At 44.6% G+C, this 17443-nt stretch overlaps 1 protein-coding gene across 1 annotated transcript in view; it reads right to left on the bottom strand.

Annotated features, from left to right (window-relative positions):
- Positions 1-17443, bottom strand: part of LOC119461848 (serine-protein kinase ATM) — a 754892-nt gene that overhangs the window by 377622 nt on the left and 359827 nt on the right. Inside the window, exons 35-36 of the mRNA XM_037723219.2 lie at positions 7039-7212; positions 3967-4112 (exon numbers count right to left, since the gene is read on the bottom strand). Of these exons, the coding sequence (XP_037579147.2) occupies positions 3967-4112; positions 7039-7212 (320 nt within the window). The remainder of the gene's footprint in view (positions 1-3966; positions 4113-7038; positions 7213-17443) is intronic.

The raw sequence follows: 17443 nt of genomic DNA, 5'->3' as shown, positions 1-17443 counted from the left end.
AAGCTGCAGAAATAGAGTATCGCGATATTTCAACATTCACGTTAGAAAATTTCCTAGAGAACGTCAGCCATGTTGACTGGAGCGAAGTACTGGCAATTACAGATGCAAATGCGTCCTATGATAAATTCCTAGATCTTTTCAAACAGTGCTATTATGCCTCTTTTCCAATGAAAGATTTTCGTAAAAGTAAAAAATCAAGGAAACCTTGGGTTACTGAACACTTGCTGAAGATGATTAAAACCAAAGACAAAATGTTTCAGGCGTTTCTTCAGTCTCGTGACCACAGTAAGTTTACAGAATTTAAGTCATTTAGAAATCAGCTTACCAAGGCAATTAGGAAGTCGAAGGAAGAATACTACAGACGTATTTTTGATAATGATTAGCCTGCATAACAGTGATATTCTTTGGAAGAAATTAAATACAATTAAATACAATCTTAAACCGAAAGCCTATGTCAAACTGTATTGATCACCGAACCGCTTTAATGACTTTTTTGCGCATATAGGTAACACAGAGAACACTTCTGTATGTGCTGCGTGTATCCCTAGAACTCCGCATTCTTTCTTCCTTCAGCCTACTTCGATCGCAGAAGTTATAAGGGTTTTCGAGGGCCTTAAGAATAGCCATAGTCGAGATGCCGATGACTTACAAATTAAGCCGATTAAGTATGTGTTAAATGAGATCGCCCCTGTCATTTCGCATATCTTTAATATCGCAATTTCTACTGGTATTTTTCCAAATACCATGCAGGTAGCTAAGGTAACCGTAATCCATAAAGGTGGGGATAAAAACACTTTTTCTAACTATCGTCCAGTCTCAATTTTACCTGTTTTCTCGAAAGGGCTTGAAAAGGTGATCAATGCACGAATTGACAGTTTCTGTAGCAAACATAACCTTATAACAAGTCATCAATATGGGTTTAGGAAACGTCGTTCCACACAGAGTGCTCTTTTACTGCACAAAGAAACTATTTTAGGGAACATAGAAAATAAATTGATGACACTCGGACTATACTTGGATTTCAGTAAAGCTTTTGACCGTGTGAATCACACCATTTTATTAGATAAAATGGAACACTATGGATTTAGAGGAGTAACGCTGGAATTAATTCGTTCATACCTCACGGGTCGATCCCAATATACTGAAATAGGCAGATACAAATCGCGCATGACAAAGATGATATCAGGGGTGCCACAAGGAAGTATTTTGGGGCCTATCCTTTTCCTCTTTTATATCAATGATATAGCACAATTAAATAAAACTTGCAAATTTGTGATCTACGCCGATGATTGCTCTGTATTTTCTGCGCGAAAAGACCTAGTGCACATTACTGTCGAGGCAGATGCGTTTTGTTCTAGAGCAAACGAATGGTGCAAGACAAATTGTTTGACACTAAATGAATCGAAAACAAAGTGTGTGTTGTTTTGTGCGTTAGGAACATTGGTTAAGGTACCTGATTCCTTTATGCTTGGCCCGTTCAACGTTTCGATTGAAAAATGAGTAAAAAAACTTGGCATTATATTTAATGAACATATGTCCTGGAACCAGCACATTCAGTCATTATTGCTTAAATTAAGCAAAACAGTGGGCATAATGAATAGGTGCCGACAAGATCTCCTGGTGGCAATTAGAAGATTGCTTTATGATGCCCTGTTTAGTTCTTAGTTGTGTTATTGTGTGCTAGTTTGGGGTAACACTACAGCTGAGAATCTACACAAACTCGTTTTAGTACAAAAAAGGGCAGTCCGTGCGGTATCAAGTGCTTCTTATTTAGAACACACCGCGCCTCTTTTTGAAACACATAAAATCCTTAAAGTTGGAGATTTGTACACTTACACTTTACTGTGTTCATATAAGAAAGCAGTTCAGGGCAGATTACATGCTTTTCTCGATATTGCACAACTTGAGCACACCCCGACAACGTATCCTTTTCGCTATCAACCACCATGGCACGTTTGTTGTTCGCGCACACAGTACGGCCAACAGAGCGTTCGGCATACATTGCCAACAACATTAAATCACTATGACATATTGAATATTGACATCACAACGTTAACGATGAGGACATAAGAAGTTTATTCATGCAATAAAAATATTACTAAACATTTTTTTTGTGTGTCTCGCCATTGTATTATGTATGCATATTATGAGTACTTTGCCTTTCTATTTCATTTTTACTTTCTACATGTCCTTAGAGACGCGTGTTCGATTGTAATGTAATCTTGGATTCATTGTATGTCCGGTACAATGCTTTTCATGAAGGTTTAGAAATGCTAAATGTGTTTCGTCTCCATTGCTGATGGGTGGCTGGAGCCCGGTCAAGCTGCAGTGTAGCAGCTTTTTCTTTGGCCACCTTTTTCGCCTTGTAAAGTTGCGAAATAAAGTTACTTTGATTGATTGATTGATTGATAGTGAAATGTACCAGCAGGCATTGATTACGGAGCAGCAGGCATCGGTGCCTGAGCGTCTCCGTCGTTGGACATGTTAACAGGCAAAGGTGGTAGTCGAGGCGACAACTCTGGCGAAGAATAAATGGCTCCAGGTCCATCGTTACTTCAAATACCCCTCAACCTCCACCAAAACTGTTACGACGTGAAAGAAACGGGGTTTATTGAACAGGCTTCAGACGGGGCAAAAGCATCCTTTCTCTCCTTGTTAAGTTCTGCTCACACTTCTTCGTCTTCCACTAATGCGGCTAAATTTACTGCAATATTACATTTGAAGTGAAAAATTTGCCACAAAAGACTGAAGTTGAGATAAGATCATAATAAACTTTCAGCATTGGGTACTCCTTATAGTGACCTAAATTGGTTGCTGCTAAAATAAAATACTATAACATAAACTCAACTAATTTATGATGCATGATCCACACAGTTTTTGGTGCTATCTATTGTTGAATATTGAAGGTACCAATGATGCAGTTGTGAATTATGAACTTGTGCCGGACTGCTCGCGCTTGGCAACCTGTTTTAATTATTTTTAAGCTGTTTTTGCTGATGCCTCTACAGATGATGGCTCACCCTAAAGTCTGCGTATGTTTCACCAATGCCTGATATACAGATGTCATATGAAGGCATTGTAGCTCTTTTGTTAAATGTAATAAAAATCTATTGGTCCAGATGGCATACGCAGACATGTGGAACGGGTGGCCCCCTATCTGGAGATAATTTTCAATGCCTCACTAACACAGAAATGAGTCCCAGATAACTGGCTACTAGCAAAAGTTATTCTGGTGCACAAATCTGGCGAAAAGAAAATATTGCAAACTATCAGTCAATTTCATTGATGTGTGTGTCAGCTGCAAACTACTTGAACGCTACACCTATCTCGAAGACACAAAGGCCTTTTTTTCCCCAACCAGCACCTTTCGACTGTCACACAGCTGGTATAAATGATTAATGGTTTTTTAACTTCCTCGAACAATAAAAAGCAGAGTGACACTGCATTTTTAGACTAGTCGAAAGCTTTCGATCGAGTCTTGCATAACTAGTGAAGATGCGCGACTCTCACGCGTCCCGTTTTTCCTGCATGGCTCTCGTGTCTCCTGTAATCCGCCTTTCCGTGTTGCTAAGAGCCGGTGGTATGAGAGATGGCGCACTGTTGATGCCACCTAACGGCACCAGGCTCTGGTGCAATACGCGGTGGTGGCGGGGGCGCAGGCGATGCCAAGCGCGTTCCATGACAGGGCCTTCACCATTTCTTGCAGGTTTGCGAAGCTCGCGCTGACTGTTAGGTCTTGGAATGTCGCACGCATTTGTCTCCGCACGCGTTCCACCTTTTCGGCATCTGAAGCAGGCTCCGCTATACGGTCATAGTATTCGGCAATGACGTGAATTAACTGCTTGAGGGTTTCTGCCGGATGCTGAGTGCGCCGATCTAGCTCTGCTTTTAGTTTAAACTTGTAGTCAACGGTGGTAAACTCCGCCGTAAATTCGGATGTGAAGGACTGCCAGTCGGGGTGCCCACCTGAGAAGTGCCACCATTGTTTGGCTGACCCCTCCAATGCTGCTGGAAGCAACTGCACATGGCGGTCAGGGGGTATCCCTGCAATATCGCAGTACTCCAAGTACTTCTCCAGAAAGTCTTGAGGCGAGTGTCGGTCGTGGTAGCCACTGGACGAGCCCCCACTTGTCAAGTATGCTCTTTATTTCAGGAAATCCTTGGCACACGCATACACACGCAGCCTGCGTTCCGTCCCGCCGCACCGCACGCGGCTTGCTCCGCCGATTACTTCACTCACTCAGTTCGTTGCCCCGCATGCCGACCATGCACACACGCCTTGGATGTTGTCCCTGCCTGCCACACACCGTTACCTACCATCTCGTGCCTGCAGCTCTACGCCACCTGGCGTCGGCCTGGTACCCTCACAAGTGTTAAATTATTTCTACAATAATGGCTATGCATTTTCATTGTTTCCTGTCCAACTGCTTTGCTCATTAACCAGTCAAGTGTGCTTTTTAGTCAAGACAAGTTAAGTCCTCGAAAGCAAAACGAGGCTTTACAAGTGGTACGCAGTTGAGCGTGTTGCTGTAGCCACGTGTGTGCTAATACTGCAGTGCTGGCACCCATTTACGGTACAACTAGTCAATGACATTTTGTATCTCACAGGGAGACCACACAACTCGCTCACAAACTCGTATGCATTCTGGGACGCGTGTGCCGCTCGTTAGCGAGGACTATCTGTACCTCACAAGTCAGTTCCAAAACACGACAAAAACAGTCCGCCTGCCTGCGCATTACAATCGGCTGTTTAAAGGCCATATTGTCGGTACTGTAATGGACTCGGGGCTGAGCCTGTTCATGCGCTTATGTGGTCTGGCTATTTCTACTTTATTTTGAATAAAAACGTGCAACAATCGCTTCGACGCACGCGTCGCACACCGTGCCGATTTTGTTATTGCAGGGTTCGAATATACCACCAAATCAATTATTTCATCATATTCATCTACAAACATGCCAGGTAAATGCTTTTCAGTCCCACCAAAACTTCAGTAAAGCAAATAGATGCACTTTACTTAGCTTGCTAGAAAGAAACGTAAAGGTCCCTAACTTTCCTGCTTCATGTCGCTAGCCAGCAACACAACTACACCCACTGCCACCTGTTTAGCCTTTGTGAAAAGAGTGATGGACATCAGTCTTGGTGCATGATGATGTTCACCAGCATAGGGTATGTCAAGCGCCATCTATCAACTTACAGCAAAGCGTCAAGCATGGCAAAACGAAACTGCTCGCTCGACACCAAAGTTACACACGTAGCTGTTACTTTCACCCTTGTACCTACTGCTGTGCACTGCTATATGCGAAGCAAAGGGCAACGCTGCTAACAAACCAGGTCTTTTCTTTTTCTTTCTTTTGCAACAGGCATAATGAAATGAGGGAATAAAATAAAATGCAGACAATGTATCAATCTCATTCCCCCATGTCTGCTTACGGCGACGTCCAAAACGTAGCCTCCCTAAAAAATTCGATATCTCTTAGCCACATCAGCTTCATTTCTAAATTAGTGATTAAGCAAAATGCGTGGTTCTGTACAAAGAATTTTTGGGGAACGTCTGCTTTCCTTATATAAGCACAACTATTTTCAAATATTTTTATGTGTAGGCATTGCTGTTTTATGCCACACATTGAAGCACATGCCGACATGAAAAGGGGCTCGGTTTCCAAGCCTCTTGAAAATGCTGTCCAGACCAATATGCAAGGGTGCTAAAACCAGCGGGTGTGGCCTTGTTGATTTGTGGGGGCTCTGGAGTAATTAGGTGCGGGTGGCGGTTGCATTTTAGAATCCTGATCGCCAAGCTGCACAACATGCAGGCGCTTCCTAAATGCGCCTAAACAAAGATTCCAAACGTGGCCAGTGTTGCCAGATCACTATGCATTCTAACCCTTTGACGAGACATAAAAACCCAGAAAAAATATTTATTTTCTATCTAAATCTGCAAAACACATCAAGAATAAGCATAATCAACAAAAAGAAAAAATATTTTACAGAAATTTTTTCAGCAATAGGGGGAAAACCCGAGGCAGGAAACTGGAAGTGGGCTTCACCTTAAGCCACCGAAGGCTTCATTTTTACATTGTATAGACAGCTCTCATCATATGTGAACCATAGGTATATACATTTAATTTGCTTCACATCACATGTGTGACACTACCGTAGTTGGATATCTTGCATCGGCCTGTCTCCTCTGACCTTGCGCTCAAAAGAGTCGCGTGCCAAACTTCCTCCTCGTCTGTATTCCCCCAATTGCTGTACACCAAAGCACACAATCGTACATACCCACTGCATCAGGTCTAAACTAACAAGTGACGCTTGCTGCCTGGCATTCAGTGTTGGCCAAAGACATTTAGCCAGAAACTTCGTACTCAATACTGCAACTCGGCAAGAAAACAATTTTTTTCTGATATGCTGCCTGTAGACAACAATCGTCAAAAAAGGGTTAACATATCTTATTTCCTTAACCAAAGCAATATACGAAGAAGCCCTTAATCCCAACATCAGCTTCACTGACAGGGTATGCCAGAACTTTGTGAGCTGCTTTATTTCTGCCTGAACATGCCTACCAAGTTGGTCTGTCGACCTACTGGATGGGCCGTGTTGTGGCAGACGGCACCAAGTTGAAATTGCGCAAGAGAGCCTAAACTGCCGTTGTCTCGCAGTGAAGGTTGCACTTTGAACCAATGCGACGACGTGCAACAGGCATTGCACCGCACAACAAGTGAATGCGAAACTTTCCCGTGGCCTTAACAATCATGAAATTTCAAGTAGGCTGAGCCAGAACACAGCAAACTTTTGTAAACAAATTCTCTGTACTGCTAGTGTTGTAAAATATGCTTCACTTGTACAAGTTCTTGCATAAAAACACCTGAATAACAGTATTAAAAAAAAAAACTGATTCCAGAAACAAACACCTTTCTATTATCTTTGCCCTGTATTTTTAAGATTTGTAGACATCTGGGTGTTGTATCAAGGGTCACAACTATTCAAACTATTCGCTTCAAATTGGTGTTGGCAGAAGCCTAGTTTGTTCCTTGTTGAACTATATGTAGTAGAGGACGAGACTTGCCTTACATTGCGAAGGCACAAAAGGGTGAAGAAAGGCAAAAGTGTCCTCCATGTCCTCTGCCTGCCCGTGCTGTGAGGCAAAGGAAAAGCCCGCTGGTGTCGCCAGTGCACACTTGAGCACCTGGCACGCCACACGAGACAGCTTGGCGCTGCGACACAGAGGAGTCATAACACAGCACCTGTAAACCCAGTCAAAACAGCATAAAAAGTAGGGGTGTGTCAATGTCACTGAGTCAAATCGAATAGTGAATGTTCGAATTCGATTTTTAGAATATTCGGTGTAGAGACCCTGCAGCACCGCATATCCGGTACACCATGGAACAGCCACCCTGGTTGACACAATCTTTGTCTCTGCGAGCTCTTCTGCCTTACTGCCTAGGCTATTACGCTAAGTTTGTGCCCTAGTATACGGGACTTGTTGAGCCTCTTCGCGAGTTACTACGTAAGAATGCCACGTTCACTTGGAATCCAGCAAGACAAGCTTGTTTCGAGCAGCTGAAAAGTTCTTTGGCAACTAGATGTTTACAGCTGTTTGACCCTGCACGTGACATTGTTGTCACTATGGATGCATCATCTATTACAGCAGAGGAGAGATGATGAACTTGTAACAATTGCTTTTGCTTTTCGAATGCTTACTGCACAGGAACAGAAGTGCTCTGTTGGAGAACTGAACACCCTTGCTTGCTTGTGGGCATGTGAACATTGGGAAGTATACTTTTGGGGCCACCTATTCACTTTGCGCACTGACCGCCAGGCTCTCATCACACTCCTGAGCATGAAGGGTCGCCATCCACTCAGGATTGCAAGATGGCACGCCAAACTGCTGGGATACAACTATACAATTGAATTCCACAAGGCTGAATGGAATACTGTTGCCGATGCCCTTTCAAGGAAGCCCCTCCAAGGTCATGTGAAGGAGAAAGAAACAGGGGAGGCAGTTTGTGTTGCCTCAACATGTGTCACTCACGCAGAGTTCATTGCTGAAACATTGCAGGACTGGCTGCTTCAACAGGTCATAAAGCGGGTGACTTCAACATGGCCTGCTGTAAAGATGTTGCCTGCTGAGGCAGTCCCATTCCACAGGGTGTGGATTATGCTCTCAGTCGTTGGAGACCTCGAGCTTCGGGGAGACCAATTCGTAGCACCTTCGTCCCTCATGGTCCTAGACGCAGCCCACCGAGTCTCATCCGAGGATAACAAGGACAGCAACTATGTGAGCGATACTGGGCCTTTTCGATTTTCGGAGTTTTGGCAGCCGGCTAGTTCCGGTCTGGAGTCACGTGGGCTGGGATCCAAAGCTGCCCGAAGTTTGCAAAATTGAACGCCGGGACAGCTGGCCGCGGGATAAACGCAAACCAACATGGCAGCGGCTGGCATGACCGACACGCGCTCGGCGTAGTCGGCCAATTTATGAGCTGCCAGTTTGAAAATTTATAGTTGCATTCGGTAATAAGATGACCTCCTCGAGATTTCGCGCTACTCGGCAGAGGACGCGCACTGCACTTCAGCACAACAAACGGCCTCTGACACATCCGATGCCAAGACGTGAAATCGCGCGTTAGGGATTGCGAAAGCGATCGCTCGAGGATCCCTGCTTGCAGTGATCACATCGCCTACGGGCGATATTCATGAGTTTCGGTTTTATCATTATTTCACAAGACACGAAAAAGCAAGATACCGGGTACGTCTTATACGCATAAATTGAGCCGACAAGCTTGAATTCGGTTTCAGACAGTTTGTTTTGGCTGATGGTGCTTCTCTCTGGCCCCTGTGTTGAAGGAGATGAGGCTGCGGTTGGCACATGAAAATGCACGCCACCAGTGACCAGCGAAAAGTAGCACACGAGAAATAGTATCGGTCGATCATGAGAGCAATAACCTAACGCATGTGTGGTCATTACTCAATCAGCACATTCCCTTTATTAACATCAACGGCCCATAGTTAGAACACATCGGTTTCGAGCTGCCACCCAAGCAGACGACGGAGAGACGGAGCGAACACAGGCTAACTGAAACGCCTTTACTGACTGCAGAAAAAGGAGATATCGCCACATATGCGCGAGAGATGCACTGGGATACCACCAGAGAAAGATGAACCGAAAAGGCACCGCAACGTGTGGGAATGAGCGTCCCCAGTTAAAAAAGAACAACTGACTCCAATTCGCTTTTCCAATAGGAATCAACTGGGACCAATAGAAGCCAATTGGAGCCTTACTTCCAACCAGTTACGATTGGGTAAGAGTAAAAACCAATTGGAGTTGCCAATTGAAATGAACTGGACCCAATTGAAACCGATTGGAAAATGCCTAGTTCCAACTGGTTACGACTGAGTCAAAGTGAAACCAATTGAGTCCGATTGGACTTGCCAATTGGAATCTACTGGGCCCACTGGGAAATCCTTACCTCCAAATTGGCTACGATTAAGTCAGGAATGCAATCAATTGAGTCCAATTAGACTTGCCAGTTTGAACAAGCTAGGCCCACCTTATATTCCCAACTGCGTCTGATTGGGCTACCAATAGGAATAAACTAGCTAGAACATAACCAACTGGGAAATCATACTTTCAGTTTATGAACCCATTCAAGGAAACTGGAATGAGCTATAACTATATATGCATGCAGTACTAAGGCTATAGCAAACCTGTTTCTGACAGCTGTAATCCTATTTAGGTTTGCTTTGTGGGGTATGTATGTGTATTGGTATTTCCTATTGGTGCAATTGGTCATTCCAACCAATTGGTTTCAAACCAATTGGCACCCATTGGGTACAATTGGTCACTCCAACAAAACCAATTGGTCACGTTCCAGTTGGTTCAATTGGTCCAGTTATGTACCAATTTAAAATTGGAAATTTTCCAATTGGTACCAACTGGAAATTTCCCAATTGGAGTCAAGTGCTTTTTTTGACAGGGTCTACAACTTCGCAGACTGCAACTTAGGTGGAACACGATGCAGATGGCATACATGCATGATCGAGAGCACGGTGCGCTGTTCATGGCCGGGTGGAAGCCTTCACAGGACACACACACAAACTCACACAAAAAAAAGCTTCACATGATGCGCCGCCGCTCGTATGGCACCACCTCGCAAGGCAGAACGATGCGTTAGAACCTTAGAAAGCCAACGCTGTAAGTAATGCAACCCAAACGCGACCGTAGCCAGTAGGGTGAGCGAGGTAAAAGTCCTCAAGCGCACACGTTGCGATCCGTCAAGTCCCCACAAAGATGGCGGCGAGTGCTCATCGCCTGTTTTTGTCATCTGCTAGTCAGAGAACTACCGGAGAGCAGCCAGACCAAATTCGTCCTGGCAGGTGCTGGCAGCCCAGGGGTAGCCAGAACCGTCCAACCCGAGTAAAATGAACGCGCGGCAGAAGTTGTGGGGTCTCACATCTGCTCTTGGGACAAAGGAACGACAACACAGTAGTGCAAACAATCACAAGGGCATTTATTGCGCCTTTCATACACCAATGCACAGTAGCTGAATTACAACCAATAGAACATTCACATGGGCGCGCGACAAATCAAGGAAGTCCGACTCACCGCGACCCGGTAGTGAGGGAATATGTTCGCCCCATGCTATGACACCAACGCCTAGTCGTTCACGTGTACGGTCACGCGAACGGTGGCGCGTTCGAACGATCCGTGTTCGTCCATACCGGTGCCCCGCTCCGAGCCACGCGAGACCTGAAGCGTGGATCGGCGCATGCGTGAGACGTCCGCGTCGCTCACCGATCCCAACCCAAAGAGAAAGCGCCCTCGACCTTTCTCTCCCAAGTCACCCCGCCGTTCGGCGGCGTTAGCATCGCGACACTCGCGCCATCTCCAGCAATGCGCCGCAACCACGAGGACCGCTGCAGGATTAGCCATGCGGAGAAGCCAGACTACAGGAGCCATGCGGCGAAAACAACATCAGGGGACGCGTGAGAGTCGCGCATCCCCACAAAGTTTGTCGCGCGGTGGGCGGAGCAACCCGAGAAAAACGAAGGCGCTCTAGCTGGCTCTGGCAGCCCGCGGGTAGCCAGAAGTGGAAAATCGAAGATGCCCACTGGTGACCTGCTATGTGCAAGCAAGTAGAGATGCTTATTGCATCTTTTGGTGTATGCAAAGCTGTTGACAAGTCTGCAAAGCGCGTGAAACCACCCCTGAAGCCGGTGGCATTCCCGTGTGCACCATGGGAGACGTCGGGAATCGATATTGTAGGCCCTTTTGCTAATGTGCCTACAGATTGTCGTTTTGCCATTACGCTCATTGACTACTTCAGCAAGTGGCCAGAGGTTTGCTTCTCGGCCAAAGTGACTACTGCAACAGTTATCTCTTTTATGTGAAGCGTATTCAGGAACGAAGACTACCCAGATGAGACTGTGAGCAACCATGGCCCCCAGTTTAAACCATACAAGTGTATCACCCGCAAATTAGTGGCAAAGTGGAAAGGTTTAATCAGGTACTCAAAGAGTATGTCCAAGTTTGTACAGGAGAACGTCGGCCTCTGAAGGCAGCGATCACTGAATATGTTGGAGTTTACCGTTTCATGCCGCATGCAACCACAGAACTGAAGCCTTCCGTCCTTCTGCACAGTCGTCACCCAAAAGCAAAACTGGATCTTATAGGAGTGCCGAGTACAGTTTTTTTCCAAGACCAGAGATGAAGAGGCAGAGATGAAAGCCGTCTACAGCAGAGTAGCACAGAAGCAGCAAGCAAGTAAGGTCTACACTGACTGTTGATGAGCTGCGAAGCGTGCTCCGTTAACAGGTCAACCGGTGCAAGTCAGGTTGCCAGGTCACGTGCCTAAGGGCGCAGTGAGCTGCTCAAGCCCGTTCACCAATGTGGCCAGGACACTTACAAACTTAATGATGGCCGCACCTGGAATCGGGATATGTTAGTACCATGCCCCCGACCAGTTACATCTACCGTTGCAAGAAGCTGCCCACCTGAAACAGTAACATCGCCTGGCGAATCCACAGCCAGAAAACACCGACCAACATCAACCGCCATCTGTGGGGATACCAGTTGAAATGAACGTTTCAGAGCCAATGGCGTTCGACAAGGCCAAGAAGAGCACCGCTGTGGTTCAAAGACTACAAAGGACATTGAACTCTGTTACGACCTCATGCATCTGTACATTTATTAATTTTTATTTTTATTTTACCCTCGTGGTTTGCACATTACAGTGGGGAGGGGCATATTACAGACAAAAATTGGAAAAAACAGTTGATACAATAACGATAAGGAGCACAAACAATCACCAAATTAATACAAAAATTAAACAGCTGCAACTGCAATAAAGCAGAGTAATTTGAACATCTAAAACTAAAACAACAATACATACCCAACAGTATATATACCCATTGTGGACTAACAATAAACGCCTTTCATATACCAGTGCTGGGGCTGTTCATTTCGCGGTTCTCCGGCCCTCCGACATAGTCTGACCGGGCATAGTGGTGGATACAACAAATGCAGTTAAACCTCGATATAACAAACTTCAATATAATGAAATTCTCGATATAACGAAGTACATAACTTTTCATTATATCTTGTCCATTGAACACCATGTATTTAGAACCTCAATATAACAAAGTGTGTTTATACGCAACTGCAATATAACGAAATTTCACTAGTAATTCAAAGGAATACCGAGACAATAAATGGAAACTTACACAGACGCAGAGGATCAAAGGATCAAGCGGCTGCTAGCAAACGCACCTCTCAAATTGCGCGACAAGAGCGACCACCGAAGTGGAGCAGCGCCCTGTTAGGTGCAAGTGAAAGCGGGTGAGACAAGAAAGATGGCGGCTCCACGAGTGAACAGAGGGAAAAGGGGGCGGGCAGGGGGGTAAGTTGGCACGCCAAGCTCTTCGGAGACTTTCGGTAAATCAAAGGAATCTACGGTTCGTCTGCAATACAATTCCTTGCTGATAGACAATGTACACTATGCGCTCAATGAAGCAGGTGATTCAATCATTAAAATCAAAATGCAAACCTCTGCTGTAAATGAAACTTGACTGCATTCCGATACTAATTTCTCGCTGGTAAATGCCCTCAGTCTTCTTACCAAAATTCAAGACTTTCATCACTTCGTTGCATTTTATCATCCTTCTGTGATTTGCGTGACTGAAACATGGCTTGGTGAACACATCTTAGACTCTGAAATTTTACCGCCAGGTTACAGTGTCCTCAGGAAAGATAGAAGTGGCTGGTGCGGTGGCGGTGTGGCACTCTTTGTGAACCAAGGTATTGAGATTACAGTATTGCCTGACGTTCCTAATTACAGTATTGCCTGACGTTCACTTTGGCTGTAGGAGCTGTTTATCGACCCCCTGACACGAATTTCAGTGTTATTATATAACCAAACACAAACTTAACTGTTGTAAAATGTTAGTTGCTGGTGATTTCAACACCCCTGGCATAGATTGGCCAACACTATCTGCAAGTGGCTGTCACAAAGTCATTTGTGATTGCTTGGTTAACATGACTATTTCTTTCGGTTTGAGGCAAATTATGAATTCCGCAACCCGCAAAAGCTCAATTTTAGATCTTGTTTTCATAAATGAGCAACTTAGACAAAATGGTTATGATTGTAATATTGTTGAAGGCCTGTCGGACCATAAGGGTATCATTGTTTATTTGAATTTAGCAACTGTGCCTAAGCTTCCTTCACATCAGACTGTATTGAACTTTGAGCGTGCCGATGACAACTCCATAACTGAATTACTCGAATGCTGTTTTGATGAGTTTTGAGCTGTGGGAACCATTCCTCTGTTGACGTGTTAGTGAACCGTTTTTGCTCAATTGTGAATCAATGTATCACTGATTACATTCCAACCAAGTATGTGAAGCGCAACTCCACGCACCCGTGGCACACACGTGAAATTACATACTTATTTCGTCGCATCAGGCATCTTCGCAAACAACCCTATGCAAACAATCCAATGAAAGCTTCAGTATTGTCCTCACTTAAAAATAACTTCAAATCTGCTATGTCAAATGCAGAAAGTTTCTACTTTAATAACCCTTTGTCATCCTTCATTAAAAACAAACCATCAAAGTTCTGGCGAACCATCAGTCAACTAAGTCAGAGCTCTCCTTCATTCATTATTGCCAACCAACCATGCTCAGATAATCTTAGCATCACTGAAGCCTTTAATAATTACTTTAAATCAGTGTTCACCTGTGATGATGGACACACCCCCACGTTTTGCACTGTTCCTTCGGCATCACCTTTTCCTAGTATGGTAATCACTTCAGCTGGTGCACATAACCTTATACTCAAGATCGATACTATGAAAAGTACTGCGCCAGACAATATACCGGATATGTTTTTACGGCGATATTCTGAATGGAGCTCACGGTATTTATCCCTAATTTTTTCAAAGTCCGTAGAATCATCTACTGTTCCCATTCACAAAGACGGTAATAAGCAGTTAATGTGTAACTACACACCTATTCCTTTAATATCAACATCTTGCTAACTATTGGAACTCATTATTCATAAATATATCATTGAGTACTTATCTGAACATAATGTTCAGATAAGTACTTAACAAAAGGGTGGGTCACGTGAGATCCCGCTGACATCGCCCGGGTCTCTTTGGTCCCAAGCAAGCAGCGATGGCGGAAGTCTCCACCGCTGCTCCCGTATTCCCGCACGTGGTTAGTGAACCGCGTTCTTGCCGCGGCAATCGCCGCAGCCGCCTGTATTCCCCAGATGGTAAGTCGGAAGCCCTTCTTAGAGTATTATTCTCTTCGAGGGAACCCTCAGCGATGTGAACTATAACTAGCTGGCCTGCTCGAAGTGTTAGTTGCAGTCGTAATAAATGCTTTCCGAGTGTATACGTAGTTGTCGTCTATTGTTTCCTCGAGCTTGTACCGGACCGCAACTGATGCGCAGGCATGCGCCAACCTCGGGCTCTGTGTGCCGAGGCAGAGGGCCGTGGGCATCTCCCCCCTTATCCCGACAATCTCTGACACACTAGATGTGCACTCAGGAGTACCGCAAGGATCGGTGCTTGGTCCACTGTTGTTTTTGGTTTATATCAATGATATCTATTTATCAGTGCAACCACTGGTGAAGATCAGACTGTTTGGGGACGATTGTGTTGTGTATAGTACCATAAATCAGCATTCTGATCAAGTCAGACTAAATGATGCATTGCATTCAATCAGTGCATGGTGTGACAAATGGGGCTTGAAGCTCAATACTTCGAAAACAGCGAGCATCACATTTAGTAAACAAAAAAAAAAGCCTTTAGAATTTGCTAAATACACCATTAAAAATGCTTATGCTAAACACACTCGACAAGTGAAGTATTTGGGTGTTACACTGACGAGTGACTTTAGTTGGGAACCCCATATAGATAATATTTGTAGTAGTAACGCACTGAAAAAGCTGGCATTTTTAAAGCGGAAACTGCGTCATGCGCCACCCGCCGTAAAGTTGTCAAAGCTCTCGTCAGGCCAAAACCAGAATATCCGGACCTAATCTGGAGTCCGTATCGACATTACATTAATTACATAAATAGAAAGAGTGCAGAACTTAGCCTCGAGGTTTATCTATTCTACCTATTCGCGTCTCTCGAGCGTATCTGTCCTTTGCAATAGGGCAAAGATAAAAAAGCTCGAACATCGTAGAATGGTGTCCAGATTAAATTTATCTATCAGCTTTACCATGGTCACTTTAAAATAACGCGTGAATGTTACATAACCGAGCCGTCCATGCTCTTTGACCACAGAAAAACAGTCAGGCAATCATTTACTCCACCTTAACATACATCAATATTCCCCGTTTCCTCATGCTATTTCACTATGCAATAAATTACCACAGGAAGTAGTTAACGCTAATACGACACAATCATTCGTTCATCTTGTCAATAATATTTCTTTTCGATTAATATTGCACTATGCCGCAATGAAGGAAGTTAATCAATTGTCGTGTCTGTTTTATGTTAATATTAGGTAAAATGCTGAATGTAGTATACTATTGTGTGTGCATGGTATATCACTGCTTTGGTTTTAAGTTGCCAACTACAACTCTTGTTTCTGCTTGATATTTATTGTTGACCATTGTCATGAGTCACCGGCAAGGCGTATGATAACGTGAAAAAAGACGAAGACGCAGGCCGAAGAAACAGAAAAGGGACCCACAGGCGAGAAGCACGTGAAGCGCGTGAGAAAAAAAAGAAGAAATGAACAAAAAGGGGACACAGGCAATGATGAGCTGGCATTGCTGACGTGGTCGACAAGCAGTTGCATCTCCAGCTGTGCTCTGGAGACGGGAGGCAGCAGCTTCAGGGACCATGGACTGAAGAGGGGATGTTCGCGAGTTGGCCAGCGACAACTCCAGCTCTTGAGCCCCGACTGCGTCGTCGTGGCTGTGTTCCGCAGCCCCGGTCCAGCCCCACGCTGCCGTAACCAGTTGCTGTCCTTTGCCACGAAGGCAATCGCCAACGCCACGTCAGCGGCACAACGGCCGACTGGCCCAGACCCCGTCCTGTGCCACGCGGGTCTCTGCAGAAGACCACAACCTCATCGCTCTCGACGGAGGTCGACGCCCACGCTGGGCCGGAGTCCGACAGCACGACTAGCGACGGTCAGAACGTTCGTTTGTTCGTGACTTCGCGTTGGTTAGTCTAGCGGAGGAACAATTTGTAGTTGAGGGCTTGTTTGTTTTTATATGTATAGCTAGTTTTTAGAGTGTTTGTGTATGTATAGTGTTTATAGTGTGTTAGGGTAGTTTGCTGTTTGTTTTTCTTCCATATCATTTTTTCTGTTTGAGATAAATGTTCTTTTACGTATCTGCTTTCTGTCTCTGTTCGTTTCTGGAGCGCTGAAATTCGTGACAACCATTCTGTATTGCAAATGTTGATGTCCCTGTATTTTTCTGTTTCTAGTCTTGTTTATTAGAATTGACGTAACCACTCCTGCCTGGGCCCGAATAAGGCCTGCAGTATTTGTAAAGAAAAAAAATGTACAACCAACAAAGCGTTGAGAAAATTGGGTTTTCTTAAAAGAAACTTACGAGATGCAACTAAAGAATGTAAATTAACGGCATACAGATCACTAATAGGACCTCTACTTGAGTATGCGTCGGTAGTGTGGTCACCCCATCATTCCAAAGACATAACCATGCTTGAGTCTATTCAGAAAAAAAAGCCATAAGATTTATATATAATCGTTATTTCTCACCAACATCAGATGCTAGTAAGCTGCTACTAAAACCTCTGGCACATAGATGTACTTGCGACCGTGTTGTTCTGCTGCATAAAATTGCCCAGGGGAAAACTTATGTCAATGCACCTATTGTTTCCACAAACCCTTCTTCTCGGCCAACCAGAAGAAGTCATCGTCTTAACATTGTTCCTTTGAATTCATTGATTGATTGTTTT

Source organism: Dermacentor silvarum, chromosome 8 (assembly GCF_013339745.2).
Source record: "Dermacentor silvarum isolate Dsil-2018 chromosome 8, BIME_Dsil_1.4, whole genome shotgun sequence".
Taxonomy (NCBI): domain Eukaryota; kingdom Metazoa; phylum Arthropoda; class Arachnida; order Ixodida; family Ixodidae; genus Dermacentor; species Dermacentor silvarum.
This window is presented reverse-complemented; position numbering and strand designations above follow the sequence as displayed.